At 45.4% G+C, this 26,359-nt stretch overlaps 1 protein-coding gene across 1 annotated transcript in view; it reads left to right on the top strand.

The window, feature by feature from the left end:
- Positions 1-26,359, top strand: part of efl1 (elongation factor like GTPase 1) — a 438,901-nt gene that overhangs the window by 327,398 nt on the left and 85,144 nt on the right. The window contains exons 19-20 of the mRNA XM_084308272.1: positions 20,345-20,474; positions 24,673-24,796. Coding sequence (XP_084164398.1) covers positions 20,345-20,474; positions 24,673-24,796 — 254 coding nt within the window. The remainder of the gene's footprint in view (positions 1-20,344; positions 20,475-24,672; positions 24,797-26,359) is intronic.

Genomic DNA, 26,359 nt, shown 5'->3' with positions numbered 1-26,359 from the left:
GTTTGTTTTGTGATGTTTGTAATCTTGTTTTTAGTGCATTTGAGGTGCTTTGGTACCATGAGGTGCAAGCATAGTCGTAGTACCCTTGAATGAGTGCTCCTGCCAGAGTCTTCAGGGTATTCTTGTTTACCAGTGAGGAGATCCGGTACAAGAATCTTGTTTGTTGGGTGACTTTTTTGGGGAGGGTGGTAATAGTTATGTGTTCTGACAGTGGCTGTTGCACTTGCTGCTTGGCCCCTGGTATATTTTGTATAGTTATATTTGCTATTTATGTTTGGTCACCCCTTTGTTGAAATTCATCCAATCCAATTACTCCTTTAAGTTCAAGATTTTTAAGTTTCCAAGTTATGTTTTAATAAACATCTTTGGACCAATGTGTCCCTAAACATAAACTAATTGGTGTTGTTGCATGATTTTTGTTATTGTGAAATTGGTATTAAATTTAATTCTGAGTGGCATTAAAAAGTCTTAAAAAGCATTAAATCTGACTGGGCTAAACCTGCAGATACCCTGATACACCGCTTGGAAACAACAGGCTGGCTAGGATAATTAGCTTGCACGGCGCTATTTTATAATTTACGTGCCGAGTGGGTGTGTGGCGTGAATTCTGAGGCCACGGTTATAGTAGTGTGGGGTATACAGTGGACGTCGTTGCAATGTATTGGGGCGGAACGGAGTATTTTAGGGTCATATTTAGTACATTGTCATGGAATACACCGCTTGCTCTGGCTAACTGCTAACGTGCGCGGACTGATGACGACATCAACTCGAGACATTCGCAGCAGCAAAACAAGTCTATTAATAGCCCGTCCATCGGCGCCGGGCATAAGAAATTAATTAAACTTGACATTATATCGACGATAATTATCGATATCGAGTTATATGAAAATAATTTTATAATTTTATCGCGATAACGTTTTTGGCCATATCGCCCAGCCCTACAATCGACTATATTATTAGATCCATAGCTATAATATTTAATATAGTTTTAGCACTGCAAACACCGGCATGTACCCCCATTCATTACAGTGCTAGCACACACGGCCATATGCCCACAGCGACCCAATGTGTTAAGGCCCTTATTGGTAAGCTACCTCCTTATACTACATCATTATTGGAATGGAATTTTGGTACCTATGGAACCCGTTCTAGTGACCATCGAGTTTGCTCTGAACAGGGTAAATCTGCATTTTGCTATGATGCCTCTAGCTCATGGAATTAACTCAAACAGTCCTTAAAGCTTGAGATTATCCCCTTTGTTGCATAGTTTAAAACCTTGATCTCCAACCTTTGTCAATCAAGTTGTACATGTTTTAATTGATTGTTATCCTTACTTGTCTTATTGTTATAATTTTATATGCTGTGTGTTTTTATATGCCTTTTTGTTGCTTAACTCTGTATGTACACTCAACGTGACTTTGCCTTTTGCGTTTAAATAAAGGTTTGAAATTAAATTAAATGTCTCTGTTTATCGACCTGTATGTTTATCGACCTCTCTGTTTATCAGTTTCAGTTGTTAGAGAGGGACAACGTACATTAACTCATTCTGCGCCATCGCTTAATGCGCCAGAGGGCGCTAGTACGCCATTGCTTTAATCAATGGGGAGACTGCGAGATTTGCGAGCGCATAAAATATATCTTATATTATAGCTATGGGTCTAATACACCCGTCGATTGTCAGTGAGTTGCTTCCTGTCAACATGCACAAAACAGATTGTTTTTTCATCTGTACATTTCCGTTTGATACCGTTTTGAATATTAGTATAGTTTTGGTGATTCTTAGTAATCCCAGGAAAAGACGCGATAATAGCCCTTTAGTGGAATACACTAAACACACATTTCGCCTGATTATCGAATCTTCCTGAAATAAACGCTAGATTATCATTATTATCCTTCCTCATGCATACATGAAATGGCCCTTGTAGCGGGGCGCTCGCCCCACCTCCTGCACTCAATGGTAAACAGCCACACACACACACACAGCTTCGATCGCGGTAGAAAGAAATATCAGATCAATGCAAGATTTTATATATAGAGTCCTTGCCTGGTCTCTGATGTAATGCAAAAGAAATAATCCAATTATCTGATCGCCATTCCAAATACTGCTCATGGAGGTCGTCCCACATTGCCCGGCATTGCATATGAAGGGGGTGGGGGGGCAGCATAGCAGATGTAACGTTGTAAAGGCTAATCCTGATGGAGTATTTAAACCCCGCCTGCACGGCTCAGATCGGCCCTGAAAAGAAACTACACCATTTCTAATAGAGTGCAATACCGGCTGGAAGGCGTAGGCGGTGGTATTTGCCCTTTTGCGAGCTCAGACCCATTCCCAATGATGACATCAGGCTGGATGGATGAAAAATGTATGGTTATAGCTAATAAAAGGGGGGAGGTTGTTTTTCTATGCTTTGATCGCCACCAACGGAATATGCTACACAGTACATTACAGACCCATTCCCAATGATAACATCAGGATGAATTATGAATGGATACAGCGAATAAAAGAAATAACGTTGAAAACCCGACTTTTCTCGGGTTTGGCGCTCAAGCGATGGCGAGTTAACCCGACTGGTCTGGCGTCCAATGTGTTAAGGAACATTTTATAAATAGAATGTAAATGTACCCAATTGTAGCCAAAAGGCTAGTTTACATTGGCAGTCCCCCTGCCAGAAATAATGAGCTAGTACCTAGTATCGACCTCTCTGTTCATCGACCTCTCTGTTTATCAACCTCTCTGTTTATCAACCTCTCTGTTTATCGACCTCTCGGATTATCTTTGTTTATCGCTCTGTTTATCTACATCTGTTTATCAACATGTTTATCTCTCATTATCGTCTCTGTCTCTCTATCATTGTCCTCTTTGTATCTCATCATTCTCTCTCTCTGTTTCTCTCATTATCCTCTCTCTGTCTCTCTCTCTCTCTCATTGTCCTCTCTGCCTCAGAGGGAGATAGAGAGATAGAATAGGGAGAGTGAGGGAGTAGGGGTAGAGAGAGAGATATAGAGTAGGGAGAGCCAGGGGTAGAGAGAGAGAGAGAGAGAGAGAGAGAGAGAGAGAGAGAGAGAGAGAGAGAGAGAGAGAGAGAGAGAGAGAGAGAGAGAGAGAGAGAGAGAGAGAGAGAGAGAGAGAGAGAGAGAGAGAGAGAGAGAGAGAGAGAGAGAGAGAGAGAGAGAGAGAGAGAGAGAGAGAGAGAGAGAGAGAGAGAGAGAGAGAGAGAGAGAGAGAGAGAGAGAGAGAGAGAGAGAATGTTTACTAGTGTTGGATTGAAAGCTCAGTGTTTCTGTGTGAAAACAGCAGAGATTAATAGAAGAGCAGGTCACCCTGTTGTCTCTGACACCATGTGACTAATAGAAGATAATGCAGTGAGGAAACATGGAGCATCAGATGGTTGAATAACATGTTCAGTAAGAATGAAAACCATTTGAATTAGAACAAACTTTCTCACAAAGAGACCAAACAAAGTTGGTATTTTGATGATGTGGTCTGGTATTGTACACATTATGTTGTTTTCACCAGTCTGTGCAGCACTGCTCATGATTTTGCTCTGGTCTGCCAGTCAGTCAACTAGCTAGTCAGCCAGCCAGCCTAATACTTGCTATTATGAGTCGTACCAATAGGAAACGATCAATAACCATTGGGCTGTGCTTTGTAACACCCATTCATGACTTTTATTACAGGGAAATCTTTCCCAAATCACAAAGAACCAATGATGTGTGTTCAGTTAACCTCATATCAATAATGTTTATATACATTTATTGATTGATGTATTGATTTATTTACATTCGACTGACAAATTTAAATGTTGAAATTAATTCTGACAGCCCTAGTCTTGTGTGTGTGTGTGTGTGTGTGTGTGTGTGTGTGTGTGTGTGTGTGTGTGTGTGTGTGTGTGTGTGTGTGTGTGTGTGTGTGTGTGTGTGTGTGTGTGTGTGTGTGTGTGTGTGTGTGTGTGTGTGTGTGTGTGTGTGTGTGTGTGTGTGTGTGTGTGTGTCTGAGACAACAACATAATGCTGTCTCAGCCTCTCCATCTGCTCCACCTCAACACACACACACACACACACACAGTGAGGCCTTTTTAGGAATAACCTAATGACCTCTAGGTCAAGCAGGGAGCGTGTGTTGGGTCACTAAGCCCAGACAGACAGCCACTACTAATTGCTTCCTAATTGGTGTTTGTGCTTGGCAGGCGGTTGGCCTTCCAGGTGTAAGGCCACGTTGTCCCTGGTTGTGGTGGACCCGGATTCATCAATTATGCTGGTGGACAGATTGTCACGATCAATATAGATTTATTAGTCAAACACATGGATTAGAATACATGTAGGTCAAATGAGCTTGGCTAGGAGGAATGTGTTCAACTACACACCCTCAAGACCCCTCTGCTCTGCATCTTCTGGCCGCCTCAGACCCACCCCCCTATCCGAGCTCCAGGGGGGTCATCAAGCAAAGCAGGCTATTATATTTTCTTGCTCCACGATGGTGGAACAAATTTCCCACCACAGTCCTGCCCTCGACTAAAAACACTTCTTCAAACCATATCTGAAATAAGAAAAATAATAATACAATTTTTAATAAATCATCACCATCTTACTGTCTTTTTACTACTATGTACCTGATTGATTGATGTCTTTATTGAAGCAATAAAACAAGTGTAGAAGGGTGGATTATCCCTACTTTATGAGAGTGGATATGAACTGTCACCAGGTAGTGGGAGCACAGCAGATCTGGGTCCGGCTGAGCCCCCGACTGTAGTGTAAGAGTATTAGAATTGGGATTTAGCAGAGGGATGGATGGGGCCTAGGGTTTACTAACCTAGGGGTTCTACGCTGGTCCTTCTTGCCCTCCCGGGCGACCGTAATATTTCCTCAAACACCCGCACTTCCCTTAATACGTCCCATACCCTCTCACACCCGGTGGCAGTGATGGTAAATAATATAATTTATCCCCAAAGCAGTACCTTTCCTTGTTGACTGGTGAAGACCTGTACAGAGCACCTGCCCCAATTGCACATAGACCGTAGGGAAGAAGGGGTTAAGCAGTAATACACATTCACAGTAATTGACACACACACAATGATCCCATTTCTACGTCTCTTCTTTTAGATAAAGCAGGCATGCATTCAATACACGGCACAATGCATGGCACTTGGATCTTACACTCCACGGTAATGAAACAGGTCCCCGTAAGGGTTAATATTCTTTTCATTCACCCGTAGGGAGAGGGAGGGTAATGGCGAGCTCCGCGAGCTATTCAATGGGAAAAATTATCAATATACCTTAGTGCTGTCTGCACAACTTAATCACACAACACATGTAACCAGAAAATTAAGTGGGCCCACAGTTGAAACAAAAAGCCTATCTAAGCCGGCATTACCCAAAACAACAAACGTTGGGGCGCCCCTAGTCACTGCTGCACGTGCCAGCTCAAAGTATTTATTCTCTTCGCCCTTAGAGGGCATGCTCTCGAAAAGGAGAATGTTCGCCGATAATGTTCCAGAGCACGTGGAGCGCTAACAGTACCTGGTGTGAGTGTACCAACCGAGTGCTGGCCTGCTCCCGCAACGAATGTCTGTGACGCGAGGTGGCCGTCGAACGGTCCCGTGGTTGTCACCTGTGATAGCAAGGGGGCTGGCTGGGCTGACGTTAGGCAGGCGAATAGCTGGACTGGCGGTCGGCTATGAGAATGCTGGAGGCGGGTGCGGTCCAGCGACGTCTGCTGCGGTGTCCGCTGCGGAGCTGGGAGACGGTGGAGCGACGCGTGAGCTAACTGGGCTAACAGGCCTATACTTGAAGCTAAGCTGTGGTCAGTGCGACCCCCTAGTCTTTCGCCTATACATTCCTAAACGCAGCGCGTGGAATATCCACAGTACAGTCCGGCAGTTGAACGTCTTCTTCTTGGTTCAAACGTACCCTAAGCACTATACTGGGAAGCTAAACTTTTGCATACAACATTACTATCCCACCCGTGGCAGGACTTGTATTTCGCGTGTCTTTATTATCAGGAGCTCTTGGTCCACACGTCTGCTTGCTTCAATGGAAAAACGACGAAGAGGTCGTCTCGCTGTATGAGCTCCTCCTTCAGCCAGCCTCTTCCTCACCTGTTGTCACCAGCCCAACGTCGCACCAGCTCCCCCTGGCGACAGTCCAGCGCCATGCCCCACTACTGAATGTCAATATTAAAGTATATAGAATCAGAACGGGTCATCCAGTTACCCAGCGTTATCACGAAAACAGTTAGACACATTGAATTACGGTTGGACATATTCACGTGTCTACACAAGGATTGTGCAATGCAATACAAAGAATATTGATCAAAAGGATAACAACACAATAAAGCTGTAGAGCTTGTTTCCATTGTGGTCCTTGTGAAGTGAAATGAATGTAAGTGTGCATGTGAGCGTGTGTGTGTGCGGGGAACATAAAACAAGTATATAAAAAACAAAAACAATACTTCACATCAATAGAGACCTCATCAAATAACAATGACCCGGCCTACAGGGGTTCCAATATTTAAAACAATACAGGGGACAGATAAAAAACAAACCGAGGATTAAGAACCATTTTGCAGCCATTTTTTAAGGAGGTCTTGAAGGTAAACCTGGAAGCAAGTAGCTTTATACTTTCAGGTAGTATATTCCATAAAATTGCTGCACAATATAAAAAGGTACATTTGCAATTTAAAGATTGAAATTTGAATGGTACGATGGTGGAGCTTCCTCTGGTGGAGTAGCCGTGTACGTGTACGACTATTACAAAAATAGTCAGTGAGGTAGCATGGAGCCTCCCGTTTAAAGATCCTGTGTACCATACAAAGTTTCATTTGAGAGACCCTCTCCTCCACTCTGAGCCGCCGAGGAAGTGAGAGGGAAGGAGGTGGGTTCTGGGGTGTAGACTCAGGATCACCCTTACTAGTTTGTTTTGGGAAGTCTGTAACCTGTTTTTAAGTTTCATGGTGATGGCTGTGAACCAGGAGGAGCAGGCATAATCCAAATTACATTGAATCAGCGCATTTGCCAAAGTTGCCAAGGCCCTTCTGTCTATGAAAAAGGAAAGTCTAGCAATTTTTTTTTTTTTACTTTAGAAATTAGCCTTTAGGGCCATGCTCTCTCCAGAAAGTTTGTTAATAAATGACTGGATGTGCCAAAATGTCCTACAACTAAACAAAGACAAGCTGCTGCACATTTTGAGTCCCTAAATCTGAAGCCCAAAACCCAGGTCAGAAATATTGGTGTTATTATCGACTCAGATCTACATTTTAACACTCACATACTCACATCAAGTCTATAACAAAATTGGCTTCCTCTCATCTTAAAACATAGCAAGAATGTTTCCTTTGTTTCCAGTAGGTTACTATTCTGCCCTGCAGAAGCTAACCACAGTAACTACTAGGGGTGGGAATCATCAGTTTCATCACGATACGATACGATATCGATTCTTTGGACAACGATACGATATTTGCCGATATCACAAAGTCTGCCACGATACGATACGATTCAATTCAGGTGCCTGCGATCGATATGAGGCGATATTATGTGCCCATTTAACACAATCAGTCACATTTAGATCAACTAAAAAAAGGCTACGGAAATATCAATTGATGTATTTATTTTTGAGCTCTTCCAGACATTTAAATGAAAAACAATCTATTGTTTTTAATACAAATAGACCTCCTGTTCACTTTTGTTTTTATATATTGAGCTTTAACACACACACAGACACACACACACACACACACACACACACACAGTCCCCCACAGCCCCCACCCCTCCTCCTTCCAAGTCCCCTCTTCACTCTCCTGTTCTCTCTCACGGTTAGCTGCTTAGCTTTTAAGCAGCCAACGCGACGTTCATTTAGATATTTAACGCGACGTTGGCATAAAGGAATGGCGACGATGCAACGCCTGTTATATGCATTTGACCCGTTGCGGGGAAAAAACTGCACAGACTTATATCTGCTCGCAAAATAGACGCTCTGTAGTGCTTTACAGCAGACGCAAACACTGCTGTAATGTGTACACGGAGTTTCACAATACTGGGCGCCGGCGGATATGACTCGCGGGGATTTTCAAAATAAGAGTATCGCAATATGAATCGATCTTTTTACGTTGCGTCGATCCTATTTGATTATTGATATTAGATCGATATATCGATCTGGATCGATGTATTGTCCCACCCCTAGTAACTACGCAAACAGTGAAACTGAGTTATTTGACTGTCCAGTGATTTAGTAGTTCTGTTTCATTAGGGGCTCTGCTTGGCATCACTACTGCACTCGCTCGCGTACGTGCACGCGCACTGAATAAATTCCACAAATGTACCTTTAATACCAGTATTAGTCTGACCACACCCCTCATCAGCTTACCTTCATAAGCAGGTGTGTGGTCACCTGCTCTCCTCCTTCTCGCTTTCACCACAAGAAAGTGCCTCGGTAGTACCCCACTTGACGTGTTGTTAGTGGAGAAAAATTTTGTTTACAAGGAAGGAGATACGTTGACATCATATCTTTATTTTCTCTCTCACTATTTTCGAGAAAATACGGCGATATTGTCTTCGTACTGGAGTGTCTGGAAGATGTTGATCGTTCTAAAAATCCTCCACCGGTTTTCGTATTGGGAGCACGCCGCTGCATGCTTCTCAACTGCAGTTCCTTGCTGTGTTTGTTGGGGTGAAACCTGTCAGGCCACAGCTGAACTGTCGGACATGCCGCTGTTGTGAGAAGCGGTGCATTCCAGGTTGGGTGAGTAGTGTTTTGCTGGCAGGCTCCACTTGTCTGTTAGTGCTATGGGGGCTACTTGACAATGTTTATGGAAACCGGCCCCAGGCTAGGGTCCTTTGTTCAGCCACCTAGGCGACAGAAGGCCTTGGTCTGAAGACCATTATAGTTTAACTAGTGGGCCGCGACCATTAACACTGGTGATCCCTGTGTGTTTTGGACGAGTGGATTCTCTCTGTCACCGTGTTAAGGCCCCATCTTTCATATCCAAATGAGAGTATTCCTTCACGAGGGGATATGTGCATGAATGTGCGATAGCGGCAGATTCATGTTCAAAGTCAGCTACACAGGCCAGTTGGTATTGTGCTGATTCCGTCGGGTGTTGGTAAAATCACCGTTGTGAAGCGGTGTTGACATCTTGTTTTCTCTTTTCTCTTAAAAAGTGAGGAGAGGTTCAGAACGGCGGCCTGTCTGGGTGAGTGTTATGTCATTGTTACAGGTTCAGTTGATAGCTGCTTAGCTTACGGTTAGCCAGTCAGCTGTTAACTGCTGCGTTAGCCTGCTGGGATCGCTCAGGTTGGGCCTACTGTTAGCCAGTCAGCTGTTAGCTGCGGGGCTAGCATGTCGTGATCGCTAGGTAACGTTAGCTTGCTGCTATAGGCCATGGCCTGGCGCGGGGTAGCTTAGCTTCTCGCGCGCCGCCTTGAGCTCGCTTCTGATCGCGTGCGTCGTTAGCTCGGCGTCTCGCGAGCAGAAGCAGTAGCACCCGAACGGTTGGAGCGGCCGTTAGCTTGATGCTATTCTGTTGAACGTGCTTTGATTTTAACATGTTTTACACTCTTGACTACGACGTCATCCTTGACAGGGGATGTTTCGTCGACCCTGCCCTGAGCCAGGACGGCAAGGTTGCATCAACAGAGGACTGTAGTGCGGGTTGGAGCGGTGACGCTGCCCAGTTCGGACAACACAGGAGCGGCTGTGTTCCTACGGTGTCTGTGACTGCACTTCGCTGATCTGCGTTCCGGGTAGGAACGGGGTTGACCAGACCTCATAACACGTCTTCTGGTTTTACTTTTCTAAATGTATTGTGAATAACGATGTTTTTCCCAAAACGTGTGTTGCTGCAATGCATTTAGGATACGTTGCGGGTTATGTGTGAGCTGTTTTTGTCACTGGCAGTTAGCTTCTCCGTGCAAATCGGGATGTAATGATCTGGTTGTTGTGTGAGAAACATCATGGTGTTTATATGTACCGTGTACTCACAACTAAGGTAACTAACCTATGAAGCTATGCTTGGTGACAAGTGAGTAAAAGAATGTTCTTTTCTCAGACTGTGATGACAATGAACAGTGTGTTCACATATTAACAGGTTTTCCTGTTTTAACTGGCCGTATTGAGGGTAAAATAGGAGGATTGTGTTTTCCCCCCGGTTCCCTGGGGACTTTTTCATCCTCCTATCAGACATGTTTGTGCACTAATTGTGTCTTTTTGTGTGGTAGGGATGAGATGTAACTCTTAGCTTGATTGCTGAGGTTGTGCTAAATCAGCTGGAGAAACTTTATTTTCCTAAGAGAGAAAATGGTTTGGTCGCTGTCATGTGTGCTTAGCAAGGCCTGTGGCCGATACTAATCGAGAATGATGTATTCTCTCATTGTGGAAAAACGGCTTTCCTCTGTTGAGTGTTTTTTGCCATTTTTTGTAGGTGATGATGGGTTGTGTGTGTCATGTGACCTACAACTGGGTTGTACTGGCCACAGAAGCACATGTGTATGTTGGACCGGGGCTCTTAGAGCCCTCTCTATTCTGTGTTTTTCCTTAGTAAAAATCAGATAGCAGGTTAGCTCATGCGCTGTGTGGAGCTGTCAAACGCTTCATAGAGCTGACTATGACTGTGTCATATTCTCTTTTTGTCATTACATCGTATCATGGGTGTGGGGTCGTAAAGGGGTGAACTGGTAACCTTTCCTCTCCCCCTTGTTTCTGTCGGTCAGGGGTACACCCCCTGTCCTTCAAGGTTCCCGTCACGTGGCGGTTCGGCACGTTACGGGGGGGGGGGGGGGGGGAGTTTCCTGGTCCCACGGCCTGGTATATTGGGCGTGTGCACCGCAGGAATTCCCCCGCCATAGAGTACGTCACCGTGCGCGTCTCTGTTGGTAGGACTTCCGTGTGCTGTTCAGGTCCATGTGATGGATCTGTTTTCAGGGGGGTAGTCAGGGCTCCTCCTCACCAAGCGCCTATTCGGGCCTTCTGTGAGTTCGGACTCCTTCTTCCATGTGAGGGAGCCTCCATCAGAGTACAGAGCCTTCCTCCTCAGATTGTCAAAGTGAGTGGACCCTCTAGAAGGGTCCTATTCTATTGTATATGTATTCGATTCAATTCGTTTATTGAGTGTGTATGGGTTCAGTGCCTCTTCCCCGGAGAGCCCTAAAACCAATTTTTTACATGGCTCAAGGTGCAATATATTCTTTTCAATCTGTACAGCTCGCGTGGGAAGTCTCTCTGGGGATCCCCGTCTCCTTCCTATGGGAGGGTGGTGGGATGTAAAAATGTGAAAAAATTTTACCCCGGCTGTGTAGACTGGGATACATACTGTTGATGCTTCCTTCTTTTCTATTCCAGAAGTGTTGGAGTTAGGGAGTGTCACACCCCTCTTGTCGTTCCCCTGGGCGCCTTGGGGATTCAATGACAGGTCTAAATAGCCTGTTCATTGATGGGGGTGTGTCCCGACGCACGTATAGTGCTAGCTCGCTGTAAACAGGCGATTGACTGGCACGCCTTGGTTGCTTGTGGTTGAAACAGCGTTTTTATAAAGCAACTGAGATGGGGGTTTTTCCTCTTCCGACGACCAAATCCCACGACCTGGGTTGGTTTTTCGACGGATTCTCGTTCATGTCTGGGGGATGATGACGGAATGGATCTGAACATATGTAGAGGGGTCTCACGCCCTTGGGGTGGGCCACCAGGCGCGGTTCGCCCGAACGTCTGGGTGGCGCCTTCTTTTCATGTTAAGATCGACACGCATATCTGCCCTTCTCCTGGAGTAGGCATGTCGGCGTGGTTAGGGCACGGGACTGGTTCTGGTCACGCTGGTCCAGATCAGTTGAACCCGTTGTCCGCCGGGGATGCAGATCTGCTGTTCTGGTACCCTGAGGGACTTGGGTTTTTTTTTTCATGGGGAAAAATGCCAGGTCGGTCTGGGTGTCACAGGGTTAAGCGCTATGGAGACCCTGGTTGGGTATGTTTTTACTCAGCACTGTCGTAATGGCTTACAGCCATGCCATTCTGTACACGCTCGATCTCGTCGGATCTCGGCCGCTACACAGGTTAGTCCTGGTTAGTACTTGGTTGGGAGACCGCCTGGGAAAACCAAGTACGGTGTGCTTAGGGGCTGGTTCTCCATTATTTTTCGCTCCTCTCTCACGCATCGCTAAGAGGGGCCTGTGGGGGTGGTTTTTTGACCTCCTCTGGTGACCCTGTGCTTCCCGTACCGCCAGGCCCGGTCCGAAGTGATGTTTGCGACCCGTAGGCCTGGGTTAACCCTTTTTTGAAAACTGAAACACTTGTACTGCGGTATAGCCGGTGTATACCCGCAGGTGTGTTTTGGAGTTTTTTCTTGAGGGGTTATAGGAACAACCACCGCATTGGGTAACACCGAGGTGGTTGATTCCCTGGTGTGTTGGAGCAGTGTCAACTCCCGGGTTCACCGGTTGAGGGTGCCCCTGCACGTTCATGACGTCTGCCAATCGTGTCAGCCTTCTCTGCCTCGACCCCTCTGGGTGGGGGTTTTAAATGGAGGCTTGGTCATGCAACACCGCCAGCTTACGCTCCTTCCGCCGGGGCGGCTGTGTTCAGCTGTCCCCTCTGGCGCCTGTCTCGTCCGCAGTCTCCAGGCTAGGGTTAACAGCCTGTTGCCTGGTTTTTCCCCGGTGCGCTGCCTGCTTCCGTTGGTTAACCTTTTTTGTGTGCTTACGGCCATGCTGACTGCCTGTTCTGCAGGGTCAGTGTGCCAGGCGGTGTACTATTGGGGGGACAGGGCCCGCTCGGCTTACGGCCATACCAACCTGAACTCGCCCGATCTCGTCCGATCTCGGAAGCTAAGCAGGTTCTGGCCTGGTTAGTACTTGGATGGGATTCCACCTGGGAATACCAGGTGCAGTAACTGAGGGGCCTTTGTCCGAATACGCTGGCGATGTGGGGGGCAGGGCACTACGTGCCCACCTGGTGGGGTCTTGATGCTGGCATCATGGACTTTTCCGGGCCCCCATTCCAGGGAGTCCAGTCCTTTTGGTGGGTCTGGGTCTTCCTTCGCGCTCCGCTGCTACGGCCTTGCCACGGTGTTGGGTTTGCCCTTGACCCCGTGATTCTGGGGGCAGTAACGAGGTTGTTCCTCCGTTCGTTCCCGGGTGGCATGCGGGTTGTGCGTGTGTGTAGTCGTGGGGTCAAGCCACAGTCTGCTCACCCTGTGCGTTGAGTTGCTTGAGTGCCTCTTCGCACGATCGGGTCCGTCGCCTTCCCGTGAAGCCTCTAATAGGGGGGATACCCTCCATTAGGGGGGGTCGGGGGGGCTCGGCCCTCCCTGTTCTGATGGTTTTGGGGGGCTGTCAGCGGGGTGTATTTGTCAGCCAGCGGCTCCGCTTGGCCTCCCTTTGTGCAGTAGTGATGCCAAGCAGAGCCCCTAATGAAACAGAACGTTAGGTTATGACTATAACCAAGTTCTGTTAATTAGGGGTGACGCTTGGCATCAGACGGCCGCTGCAGCCCTTGACCTCACCTTGTGGTGAAAGCTTGGGAAGGAGGAGAGCAGGTGACCACACACCTGCTTATGAAGGTAAGCTGATGAGGGGTGTGGTCAGACTAATACTGGTATTAAAGGTACATTTGTGGAATTTATTCAGTGCGCGTGCACGTACGCGAGCGAGTGCAGTAGTGATGCCAAGCGTCACCCCTAATTAACAGAACTTGGTTATAGTCATAACCTAACGTTAGTTATTTATACCCCTGTTCTCTAAAACAGAGCAAGATTGAACTCTGAAACTTTGTTACAAGATAAAACAGATTTTGAGAAATATTATGTCACTTATAACTAAATTTTTTAATAAAAATGTAGTTACTGCAGTTAGCTTCTGCAGGGCAGTATTGAAGTGGTCTTTTATCAGACCTTAACCAGCCAGCCATGCAGGCGAGAAAATCACTTAAACAGATGCATCTTGTTCAGAATGCTGCTGCTAGAATGATCAAAGACTGAGAAAGATGAACATATTACACCAGTTCTCAGGTCTCTGCATTGGCTACCAGTGTGTTATAAAATAGACTTCAAAATACTGTTACTCGTCTATAAATCACTTAATGACCTAGGGCCAAAATACATCTCTGATCTGCTTCCACACTATGAATCCTCTAGACTCCTACGGTCATCAGGGTCTGGTTTGCTAACTGTCCCTAGGGTCAGAACTAAACACAGTGAATCTGCATTCTGTTACTATTACACATGGCTGGAATAAACTCCCGGAGGATCTTAGATCTGCCCCAACCCTGGCTTTAAATATTTTTCTTTTTTAAACATTTATGTTCATCTGCTTTTCAACGTCAGCTAAAATCACAAATTTGTATATTAGCTATGCCTTTATATTGTTTTTTATTTTATGTTGTAAAGATAAAGTTTAATGTTGACTGGCTTTTCATAAGCATTGTGATTTAATGAACCTCTTATACATCGGGCAAAAAATTGGGCTAGTTTTGCATAACACGCCTGACGATTGCATAGCCAAAGTAATTTGCGTTGTATTCTGCAACCACGTATAGCAATGCATGAGTCTGGTTTTAACACTTTCTGCGACAGCCGTTCTATCCATCTCTACCACTAGATGGCCAGCTTAAAATAGTCATTTCTGTGGTGTTTCACTATGTTTGCGAAGCTGTGTGTGTTCTGTATTATAGCTGTGGAGACAATGGTGTGGCTCATTTGACAGACACTACTTGTAGTGCAACATGGAAGAAATAGTTTGCTTCTACACACTGTAGTTTGTAGTTTATTACACACTAAACATCGCACATTTCCAAGATAATCCAGTCTTTTTTCATAGATTGCGAGATAAAACGTGTTATGTGCAATAAACCCGAATCGTTCTGGTTGATTCCCTGAACCCCCAAATACTCCCAAATCAAAGGTATATAACTTGTACATATGCCTTCACAAAATCATCAAGGGGGGGGGTGGTCGTTTTGACTCAAAACTGTGATCGTGTTTGCCGAGCATGTTTTACGTCCGGTAAAACACATAACTGTGATCGATAGAAAAACACGTTTCAGGTTCGGTAAAATAGTCATAGAATATACCTTACCTTACTTCCTTTTAGTTCTTTTTTTAGTTTTTCGGTCTTTGTTGAAATTTTTGTTCAATTAATTTTCTTCTCAGGCCTATGACGGGGTGGGTTGGGGGGGGGTTACTATTATTATTATTATTATTATTTTATTTATTTTTTGTCAACGGTGGTTGGTGCAGGGGTTAGGGGGTAGGAGTTTTTTATTTTAAATGAGGCAAGGGGCAAGCCAATGCAAGTAATTGGCAAAACATTTAAATGTATGTTTTTATGTGCATTGTATGTGCATTGTATGTGCATTATATATCCTGCCTTTTCTTCCAAAAAATGAAATAAAAATATATTTAAAAAAAAAAAGAATATACCTTACCTTAGCCAGAAGGTATTCCAAAAAGAATAATCCCAAGTGATCGCATCGCCATCGTGATTATCAGTGTATATGTCTATACATGTTTCGATGGTAAAATACACTTAGGCAACGGAATTTCAAGGCGATCAATGTGAATCTCTGTTCAAGCAGGAGGAGGAGCCCCTACCAAAAAAAAATAAGGGAAGACGTGTATCCACGCCAGTGCAATTCCAGTTCAGACACAGACGATACTTCCACCTGGTGATATTCGATCGGCATTCAAACATATACAAACGACCCAGGGATGGCTAGAATGACCCGGATGATGATTTAGAACAGGGATAAGAGGAAAAAGATAAAAGGATCTAAAAACGTAATTTTATGTGTTTGGCGCTCAACTGCTGGCGAGCAAACATGTAATATTACGTGATTGGTGCAGAAAGTGTTAAAAGGTGACATTCTGAACTTTCTTCCACAACAGGAAGAATCACTCTGAGTGCTAATGAAATTTTACAGAGGTTTGAACACACTGAAATAAAAGTTTTGTTGTTGTTGTCACATTGTTTACTTGTTGCCAGATGCCTGTTTTTGAGTACTAGCTGAGAGGTAGGAGCTGTAAAACATAACGATTCCATAGCCTGAAGTATTCTCTAGTACAGGTCCAAAGTTGATAACAATCCCACGGAAAATGTGTGTTTTACACATGTTTTTCTAATGTGTGTACCGGCAATAATTCGGCATGATTATCCAAAATGGCTGTCCGCTGCCATTTATTCCGATGCACGAGTCAAAACAAAGAAATTGTTGGTCTTCTTCTTTGTCTTTGTCGTTGCAATCAGCCCTCGCGTGGGATCCCGTTGGCTCCAGAATGTCATTGGCTACAAAGGCGGTCAATCATTTTCACCATCATAGGTGACTGGTCCGTTCAGGACCAGGCCAAACCGGATGTGGTCACTTGTCCGAATGTCGGAACTTATGAACTGCATGGGCCAGTTTAGTGTGGGGTTGCCCCACGCCACAGTGAGAGCAACCAAAGCACTAGGGAGTGAGCAGCAGTGAGCAAACTACAGCCATCTAACGTTCGACAGTGGCAATCGCCTAGAGCGAACTATTGGATATTATGAAGAAGAAGACAAAATGGATGATATGGATGATGATTATGGATGATAAGGTGCGTTTTCACCAGACTATGTTGGACTCAGCACTTCTGGTAAATCATAAAAATACTATAGTCAAACCGGCCAATGAGGAAACCTATTCAGCTCCGTGGTATAGTCTGGCCCGAGCAGACTATAGAAGAAGACAACGGATGAGGGCCACCTAACGTTATATGTATTATTGATCCTGTTCTTATCCAAGACACTTGCGAGAATGGAGTACCTGCTGACAAAGGTAACGTCTATTTTACCGAACCCCATCATAAAACATGCTTTTGTAATGATCGCAGCATCGTAAAATGACCCCACCCCCCCATGGCTTTGTGAAGAAACATTATGGTCGTGTTTACCTTTGACCTTGCAATAATATAGGTTTCAGGCGAGCAGCCGCGAGATTTGCGCATATGCGCACAAAACACTCTATATCTCACAATCTAGAAAACCAGCCTGGATTATTGTGAAGCGGGACGATTTTTTGCACGGTATAGCGTAAAAACGAATGTATGTAGAAATAAACTGTTTCATCCCTGTTGGAGTATAAATAGTGCCTGTCAAATGAGCCATACTATTTTCTCCATAGCTATAATATAGAATATACGATGGGTCCGCAAACATCGTGAAAATGGTCAATAACGCTGGCGCCAGGGAGTAAATATGGAAAAACAGTGTGGCAGTCAATGAGTTAACGTAGACAATGTATTTTCCGAAGCATTATAACGTATGTATTTCTTATTTTCTTTAATCTTTTTATTTATTATATGACTTTTCTCTGCATGACATGTGCTTTATAAATAAACCTGACTTGACCACTACCACCTCTTTCCTCTCAGTTGTGGGGTGTTTACATTTGGATTTAGGACTGGACCTTTAAAGCCACTAATAAGTAACAGCCAGAAGTAATTTTGACCCCCCGTGTTGTATTTGGTGGTGTTAATAGTTACTACATCCTACGTGGATCTGGTTCATGTACATCATATGTTGTGTTTGTACTGAGCTGGCCCCACTCCTCCTACTAACAAGTTGTGGTGTTTCACACAGACACATGCTCATTAGAATACAGTCAACTGCATCTGTATGGCTCTGAAAAGCTCTTCAAAACCCAGATGTGGAAACAAGGATGTTTCTGCTTGTGTAAATAAAGTCATATTATAACAGGTCTTACTCAGCAGCTAGGCTAATAGGTAGAGGGGGTATGTACACTGTAACAGACTAGCCACCTAGTTATGTATCCAACACAGCACGGACTGTTTGTCATTTACACACACACAGAATATATAACAACGCACTGCTTGACACTCATAATAAACTTCTGGCCGGTCCACATATACAATCAATCAATGTTCTCTAACTAACTACACACCCTCAAGACATCTACGCTAGTCTACAACTTCTGGCTGCCTCAGATCCACTCCTACCCGAGCTCCTGGTGGATCATCAAAGCGTAGCAGGCTATTCTCGGTCCTCGCTCCACAATGGTGGAACAAACTCCCCACCACAGTCAGGACAGCTGAAACCCGGCCAATGTTCTCCCGTCGACTGTAAGGAAGTGAAAGTCACACATTGTGATACAAATTCTGTAATTGGCCACAGTCAACCAAAGCCTTAAATGTGATCTGGCCTAATCAAACCTTTTATTTAACCAGAAATAAAAATCCATTGAGACCGAGGTGATTGGCCAAGAAGGCAAGCATGAATTATGACCATACATACATAACAAAGCACAATACATATACAGTAGACTATCATACAACCGAATTTTTTTTATGAAAAATGTAATTCGGCTTAATAAAATACAAGCACAATAAAACAATAACAATCAACCTGTGGAAAAGTGCTACACATCAAAGCAGGAGCAGCAGGTGGCAAGGATTTCAGATATCTTTAGTTTGAAGCAATACAAAGAGATCGGAGAGGCCCATTTGAGACGTGTCTGTCTGGAGGTCATTCCACGACCAAGGATCGAAAATAGGCTTCTTTTACTTGCCTCAGTCCGCACAGGCGGTATTTAAAGCACACCCAGGTACTGGATCTGAGGGAGTTTTGAATTATTTCAAGCTTGCAACTGATGTACCATGGAAGTTTACCAAGAACAGCCTTTATATATGAAAACATACCAGTGCTGCAATCTGCGTGTAGCCAGTGAAGTCCAACCAATTAGTGAGTAAAGTGTACATGCGTCCTAAATGGTGAGTTGGAGATAAATCTCAGAGCGGCATGGTAAAGCGGATTGACTTTGGCTAAGGCAGTAGGACAAAGAAATCTATAAACTATGTCACCATAATCTAATTGTGACAAAAAAAGGAACATAACTACCTGTTTATGGGAGGCGGGGGAAAAACATGATTTAGCCCTATACTAAAAAGCAACTGTGAATTTAAGTTTTTTTATTAAAGCATCAATATGATGTTTAAAATATAGTTTATTGTCCAGCCAGATGCTAAGGTATTTGTAAGTTTCAATAACCTCAATAGAACAACCATCAACGGTGAAAATAGGGGGGAGAGACAGTTGACCTAGTTGGAGCAAATACCATTGCCTTTGTTTTGCTACCATTCAATAGCAGTTTTGATTCAATGATAGTATGCTGCAATGAGGCAAAATCAGACTGTACATTTGTGACAGCAGCCTCAAGAGAAGGAGCACAAGAATACATAGGAATCTGGCCTGAGTCAGCCTGTGCCTGTTACATACCCCTTATGACAGTTAATGTTAACGGTCTATGATATATTTACCAGCAAAGTGCTCGTACTAAGATTATACTAATATGGAAATAAGTTGAGACATCACGTACGCATCAACGTGAGGTTACGTATCACGATTTACATGTTTTGAATATGTATCAATGTAATATGACTCTCTTTGTCTGTCGGAGATATAAAAGATGAATGTACATTTGCTCTCTCTCTTCTTCTACCCTTTCTCTCTCCTATACCCTTATCCAATTTTGTATCACAAATTCTTATTCTACTAACTGTATGGATCCATATTGTAATAAACGATCCTATTGAACTATAGAAATTGTCTCCTAATCTTTCTGATATTAATTTCAACATCAGTATTCAAATTTATATCTCTCGGACCACAAATCATTTCATTGACTAAAAACACACCTCTTCAAACGATAACATTTTTATAATAAAAACGAACCTTGTTACTGTCTGTACTATTATGTACCTTACTATTATGCTACTATACTTATACTACTAACTGTAACTATCATGCTAATATGTCTATACTTCTATGCACTCAAGAGTGTAACACTCAAGTACGATACTAATTGACGAACAATGCAACTGACTCTTAGCAGCGAGAGATCTACCGCTCCTGCTGACTTGTTGTTCACAATCTGTAAGTCGCTTTGGATAAAAGTGTCAGCTAAATGACTAAATGTAAATACATAGTTCAAGCTAGTTTTCCTGACGCAGCCTCTCCCAGCTTCTCGTCAGTGTGTGTGTGTGTCCAGAAAGCCCTCTATACAGGTCCAGAATGCTACTATAAAGAGAGCACAATTAGTCAACAAGTAACACCTGTGCCGATTAACTAACCTTGCCACTGCTCCCCAGAGCCATGCCCACCCATCTCTCTTCCCTCCATGTCCTAACTATTCCCAAGCGGGTTTAGCTCACAGCACCAGCCACGGATGGGTCTTTGTGCTTGTACTGGTTGTCAAGCCCTGGCTGACGGTGGAGCTGACGTTAGCTGTTGCCCTGGCAGCTACAACAGTACGAGACAGGACGTCTTCCAAAATATGAAATCACAACATACCTGCTGTCAAAATCAATATTGTTTTATCGGTGTGTGTTTTCAGGTTTGCTAAGATTGAGATCACCGCGTCGGAACCCATCATCCCCTTCAGAGAGACGGTGATTCGACCTCCAAAGGTCGACATGGTGAACGAGGACCTGGGAAGACAGCACAAGGTGGCCGTCATTCACCAGGTGAGACAGACAGTCCATACTAGTGATGTCATTCACCAGGTGAGACAGACAGTCCATACTAGTGATGTCATTCACCAGGTGAGACAGACACAGTCCATACTAGTGATGTATTTCACCAGGTGAGACAGACAGTCCATACTAGTGATGTCATTCACCAGGTGAGACAGACAGTCCATACTAGTGATGTCATTCACCAGGTGAGACAGACACAGTCCATACTAGTGATGTCATTCACCAGGTGAGACAGACACAGTCCATACTAGTGATGTCATTCACCAGGTGAGACAGACACAGTCCATACTAATGATGTCATTCACCAGGTGAGACAGACAGTCCATACTAGTGATGTCATTCACCAGGTGAGACAGACACAGTCCATACTAGTGATGTCATTCACCAGGTGAGACAGACAGTCCATACTAGTGATGTCATTCACCAGGTGAGACAGACACAGTCCATACTAGTGATGTCATTCACCAGGTGAGACAGACACAGTCCATACTAGTGATGTCATTCACCAGGTGAGACAGACAGTCCATACTAGTGATGTCATTCACCAGGTGAGACAGACAGTCCATACTAGTGATGTCATTCACCAGGTGAGACAGACACAGTCCATACTAGTGATGTCATTCACCAGGTGAGACAGACAGTCCATACTAGTGATGTCATTCACCAGGTGAGACAGACACAGTCCATACTAGTGATGTCATTCACCAGGTGAGACAGACAGTCCATACTAGTGATGTCATTCACCAGGTGAGACAGACACAGTCCATACTAGTGATGTCATTCACCAGGTGAGACAGACAGTCCATACTAGTGATGTCATTCACCAGGTGAGACAGACACAGTCCATACTAGTGATGTCATTCACCAGGTGAGACAGACACAGTCCATACTAGTGATGTCATTCACCAGGTGAGACAGACACAGTCCATACTAGTGATGTCATTCACCAGGTGAGACAGACAGTCCATACTAGTGATGTCATTCACCAGGTGAGACAGACAGTCCATACTAGTGATGTCATTCACCAGGTGAGACAGACACAGTCCATACTAGTGATGGCATTCACCAGGTGAGACAGACACAGTCCATACTAGTGATGTCATTCACCAGGTGAGACAGACAGTCCATACTAGTGATGTCATTCACCAGGTGAGACAGACACAGTCCATACTAGTGATGTCATTCACCAGGTGAGACAGACACAGTCCATACTAGTGATGTCATTCACCAGGTGAGACAGACACAGTCCATACTAGTGATGTCATTCACCAGGTGAGACAGACACAGTCCATACTAGTGATGTCATTCACCAGGTGAGACAGACACAGTCCATACTAGTGATGTATTTCACCAGGTGAGACAGACAGTCCATACTAGTGAAGTAATTCACCAGGTGAGACAGACAGTCCATACTAGTGATGTCATTCACCAGGTGAGACAGACAGTCCATACTAGTGATGTCATTCACCAGGTGAGACAGACAGTCCATACTAGTGATGTCATTCACCAGGTGAGACAGACACAGTCCATACTAGTGATGTCATTCACCAGGTGAGACAGACACAGTCCATACTAATGATGTCATTCACCAGGTGAGACAGACACAGTCCATACTAGTGATGTCATTCACCAGGTGAGACAGACACAGTCCATACTAGTGATGTCATTCACCAGGTGAGACAGACAGTCCATACTAGTGATGTCATTCACCAGGTGAGACAGACGGTAGTCCATACTAGTGATGTCATTCACCAGGTGAGACAGACACAGTCCATACTAGTGATGTCATTCACCAGGTGAGACAGACACAGTCCATACTAGTGATGTCATTCACCAGGTGAGACAGACACAGTCCATACTAGTGATGTCATTCACCAGGTGAGACAGACACAGTCCATACTAGTGATGTCATTCACCAGGTGAGACAGACAGTCCATACTAGTGATGTCATTCACCAGGTGAGACAGACAGTCCATACTAGTGATGTCATTCACCAGGTGAGACAGACAGTCCATACTAGTGATGTCATTCACCAGGTGAGACAGACACAGTCCATACTAGTGATGTCATTCACCAGGTGAGACAGACAGTCCATACTAGTGATGTCATTCACCAGGTGAGACAGACACAGTCCATACTAGTGATGAGTTCCTAGTCTCAACCCCCGGTTCAAACCTCAGTGTCATTTGACGTCATCTAAACATGATCACCCACATCGTATATAAATGTTAATATTGTTATTAGCTGTCTTAAAATTACATCTGTATGTATATTAGCTATATATCGTTGTAAACTGTCTTTGTGAGTTGTAGTTCATGCAAGACAAATTGTAAGAGACAATCTTCGTGAGCATCTATGTTTTTCTGCCTTCGTAGCTTGGGGCAGTAGGTCGGAGGTGGCTCTGCCTTCGTAGCTTGGGGCAGTAGGTCGGAGGTGGCTCTGCCTTCGTAGCTTGGGGCAGTAGGTCGGAGGTGGCACACTTCCCACCTCCAACTTCCTACCTCCGGCCATAAACGAATGCACCGTCAGTCCTCGTCTCCAGAGGCTATCAGTCATTGTGTTATGTCTGATGCCAGTGTATGGCAGCCATTGAGCCTGTAGCCCGGGGTTGGCTGCTAAAACATTGGTGGTGGAGGAGGTAATTTCCACTCTACATTGTAAAGCACTCTGAGTGTCTAGAAAAGTGCTATAGAAATGAAATAATTAATTAATGCATCTAAAGAAATCCATTGTTTTCTCTCTCTCTCTCTCTCTGTGTGTGTGTGTGTGTGTGTGTGTGTGTGTGTGTGTGTGTGTGTGTGTGTGTGTGTGTGTGTGTGTGTGTGTGTGTGTGTGTGTGTGTGTGTGTGTGTGTGTGTGTGTGTGTGTGTGTGTGTGTGTGTGTGTGTGTGTGTGTGTGTGTGTGTGTGTGTGTGTGCGCGTGCCTGTGTGCGCGTGCCTGTGTGCGTGCCTGTGTACGTGCCTGTGTGTGTGTGTGTGTGCGTGCCTGTGTGCGTGCCTGTGTGCGTGTGTGTGCGTGCCTGTGTGCGTGCCTGTGTGCGTGCCTGTGTGCGTGCCTGTGTGTGTGTGTGTGCGTGCCTGTGTACGTGCCTGTGTGCGTGCCTGTGTGCGTGCCTGTGTGTGTGTGTGTGCGTGCCTGTGTGCGTGCCTGTGTACGTGCCTGTGTGCGTGCCTGTGTGCGTGCCTGTGTGCGTGCCTGTGTACGTGCCTGTGTGTGTGCCTGTGTGTGTGCCTGTGTACGTGCCTGTGTGCGTGCCTGTGTGTGTGTGTGTGCGTGCCTGTGTGCGTGCCTGTGTACGTGCCTGTGTGCGTGCCTGTGTGCGTGCCTGTGTGCGTGCCTGTGTGCGTGCCTGTGTGCGTGCCTGTGTGTGTGCCTGTGTGCGTGCCTGTGTGCGTGCCTGTGTACGTGCCTGTGTGTGTGCCTGTGTGCGTGCCTGTGTGCGTGCCTGTGTACGTGCCTGTGTGCGTGCCTGTGTGTGTGCCTGTGTGCGTGCCTGTGTGCGTGCCTGTGTACGTGCCTGTGTGCGTGCCTGTGTGTGCGTGCCTGTGTGCGTGCCTGTGTGTGCGTGCCTGTGTACGTGCCTGTGTGCGTGCCTGTGTGTGCGTGCCTGTGTACGTGCCTGTGTGCGTGCCTGTGTGTGCGTGCCTGTGTACGTGCCTGTGTGTGTGCCTGTGTGCGTGCCTGTGTGCGTGCCTGTGTGCGTGCCTGTGTACGTGCCTGTGTACGTGCCTGTGTACGTGCCTGTGTGCGTGCCTGTGTGCGTGCCTGTGTGCGTGCCTGTGTGCGTGCCTGTGTACGTGCCTGTGTACGTGCCTGTGTACGTGCCTGTGTGCGTGCCTGTGTGCGTGCCTGTGTGCGTGCCTGTGTGCGTGCCTGTGTACGTGCCTGTGTACGTGCCTGTGTACGTGCCTGTGTGCGTGCCTGTGTGCGTGCCTGTGTGTGTGTGTGTACGTGCCTGTGTGCGTGCCTGTGTGCGTGCCTGTGTACGTGCCTGTGTGCGTGTGTGTGCGTGCCTGTGTGTGTGTGTGTGTACGTGCCTGTGTGTGTGTGTGTGCGTGCCTGTGTGCGTGCCTGTGTGCGTGCCTGTGTGCGTGCCTGTGTGCGTGCCTGTGTACGTGCCTGTGTGCGTGCCTGTGTGCGTGCCTGTGTGCGTGCCTGTGTGCGTGCCTGTGTGTGTGTAACCAGGTCAAAGAAGAGTCCCAGAGTCGTTTGTCAGACACTCTTCAGCTGGACTCAACTGGTCTGGTGACCTTAACCACGCCCAACAGATTGGCTACCGTAGGCGTCCGTGCCACACCGCTACCTGAAGGTCACACACACACACACACACACACACACACACACACACACACACACACACACGCGCGCACACACACACACACACACACACATACCTAACCCCGACCTTAAAGAATACATTAAGTTAGTTTCAACCCTATCATAATTCATAACACATGAGTCACTTGTGTATTTCTGGCCGTCTGAGTTGGCCACTGCTCTCCGGCTGTGATTCAGTCCTACAGCTCAACAGTCAAAAAACATGTCCTCAAACGCAGCTTAATATATCCTTTCTTTCCTCTGAAACGACTCTTAAAAACGACATATGTTGTGTTTAGGGGAACATTCTATTAGAGTGAAGTCAGCTGGGAGAGCTATAGCCAACTGGAGCGCCCAGAAAAACACAAAATGTGCATGATCCATTTCACAAGATAGATTCTTTTGAGGTTTCAAGTAGGTAAACCACCCATCATATCCACCTGGTATGTTTTAGAATTAGAATATATACAGTATGTTTACATTTAGTAATTTAGCTGACGCTTTTATCCAAAGCGACGTACAACTTGTGTACAACAAGTCAGCAGGAAGGGTACACCTCTGGCAGCTAAGGGTAAGTGGTGTTATTCGTCTAGTGAGATTGAATGGACTGGAGACGGATTTGAGGGAGGAGAGGGTGAGATCAGGTATTGATATTATGCTTGTAGTCCAGGAGAGAGAGGTCAGAAGGCCAGTGCCTCCCCCACATTTGGAGGGTCTGTGTGTGTGAGAGAAGGTGTATGTAGATAAGGCTGCAGGTGTGATGGAGGTAACCAGGTCTCTGTGATTGATTGATTGATTGATTGATTGATTGATTGATTGATTGATTGATTGATTGAAATCTTTATTAACAGATTGCAGAATGGGTACAATACAGTACGGCTCAATACACACAATTGTTAAGGGGATGCAGACCAGAGAAAGACTTTCATCTTGTTTACATCAGGGTCCCCCATTTTCAATTCATCATAACATTTATGACATACACGACATACAGTACTGTTTCATCCAGACATTTATGACATACAAGATATACAAATATACAGTAATGTTTAAGAGACAGAGTTTCTAAAAGTGAATATATACATTCGAGGGGGAAGAAACTGTACATTGGAGGGGGTGGGGTGGGGGGGGGGGGGGGGGGGGGGGGGGGGGGGGGGGGGGGGGGTTGTACATTTACCGGTGCCAGTTTCGAATTACAGCCTCCTGTAGGTGTTCTTTGAGAGCGGTTTTGAAGGTGGGTAGGGATTCACATTATTTTACGGCTGTGGGTAAGGCGTTCCACATTGTTGTGGCATAATTGCTAAACGTGTTTAGTCCCTTGTTTGAGCCGAATCTGGGTTGAACATGCTTTGTGGAACTCCCTCTTGTGTTATGGTATTCACTGACCTTTGGGAAGTATTTCGACATGTACATGGGTATCTTAGTGGTGTAGTGTATCTTGTAGACCAGGCCCATTGCAAGTTGCTGTACTCTGTCGTCTACTGTAAGCCATCCTAGGTTGTCAAAATGGGCAGGGGTGAGGTGGGTTTTAGGAGTAAGGTCAAGCAGTAGTCTG

Source organism: Notolepis coatsorum (assembly GCF_963971535.1).
Source record: "Notolepis coatsorum genome assembly, chromosome: 2".
Taxonomy (NCBI): Eukaryota; Metazoa; Chordata; class Actinopteri; order Aulopiformes; family Paralepididae; genus Notolepis; species Notolepis coatsorum.
Note: the sequence above shows the minus strand (reverse complement) of the source record. Positions and strands in the feature narration are given on the sequence as shown.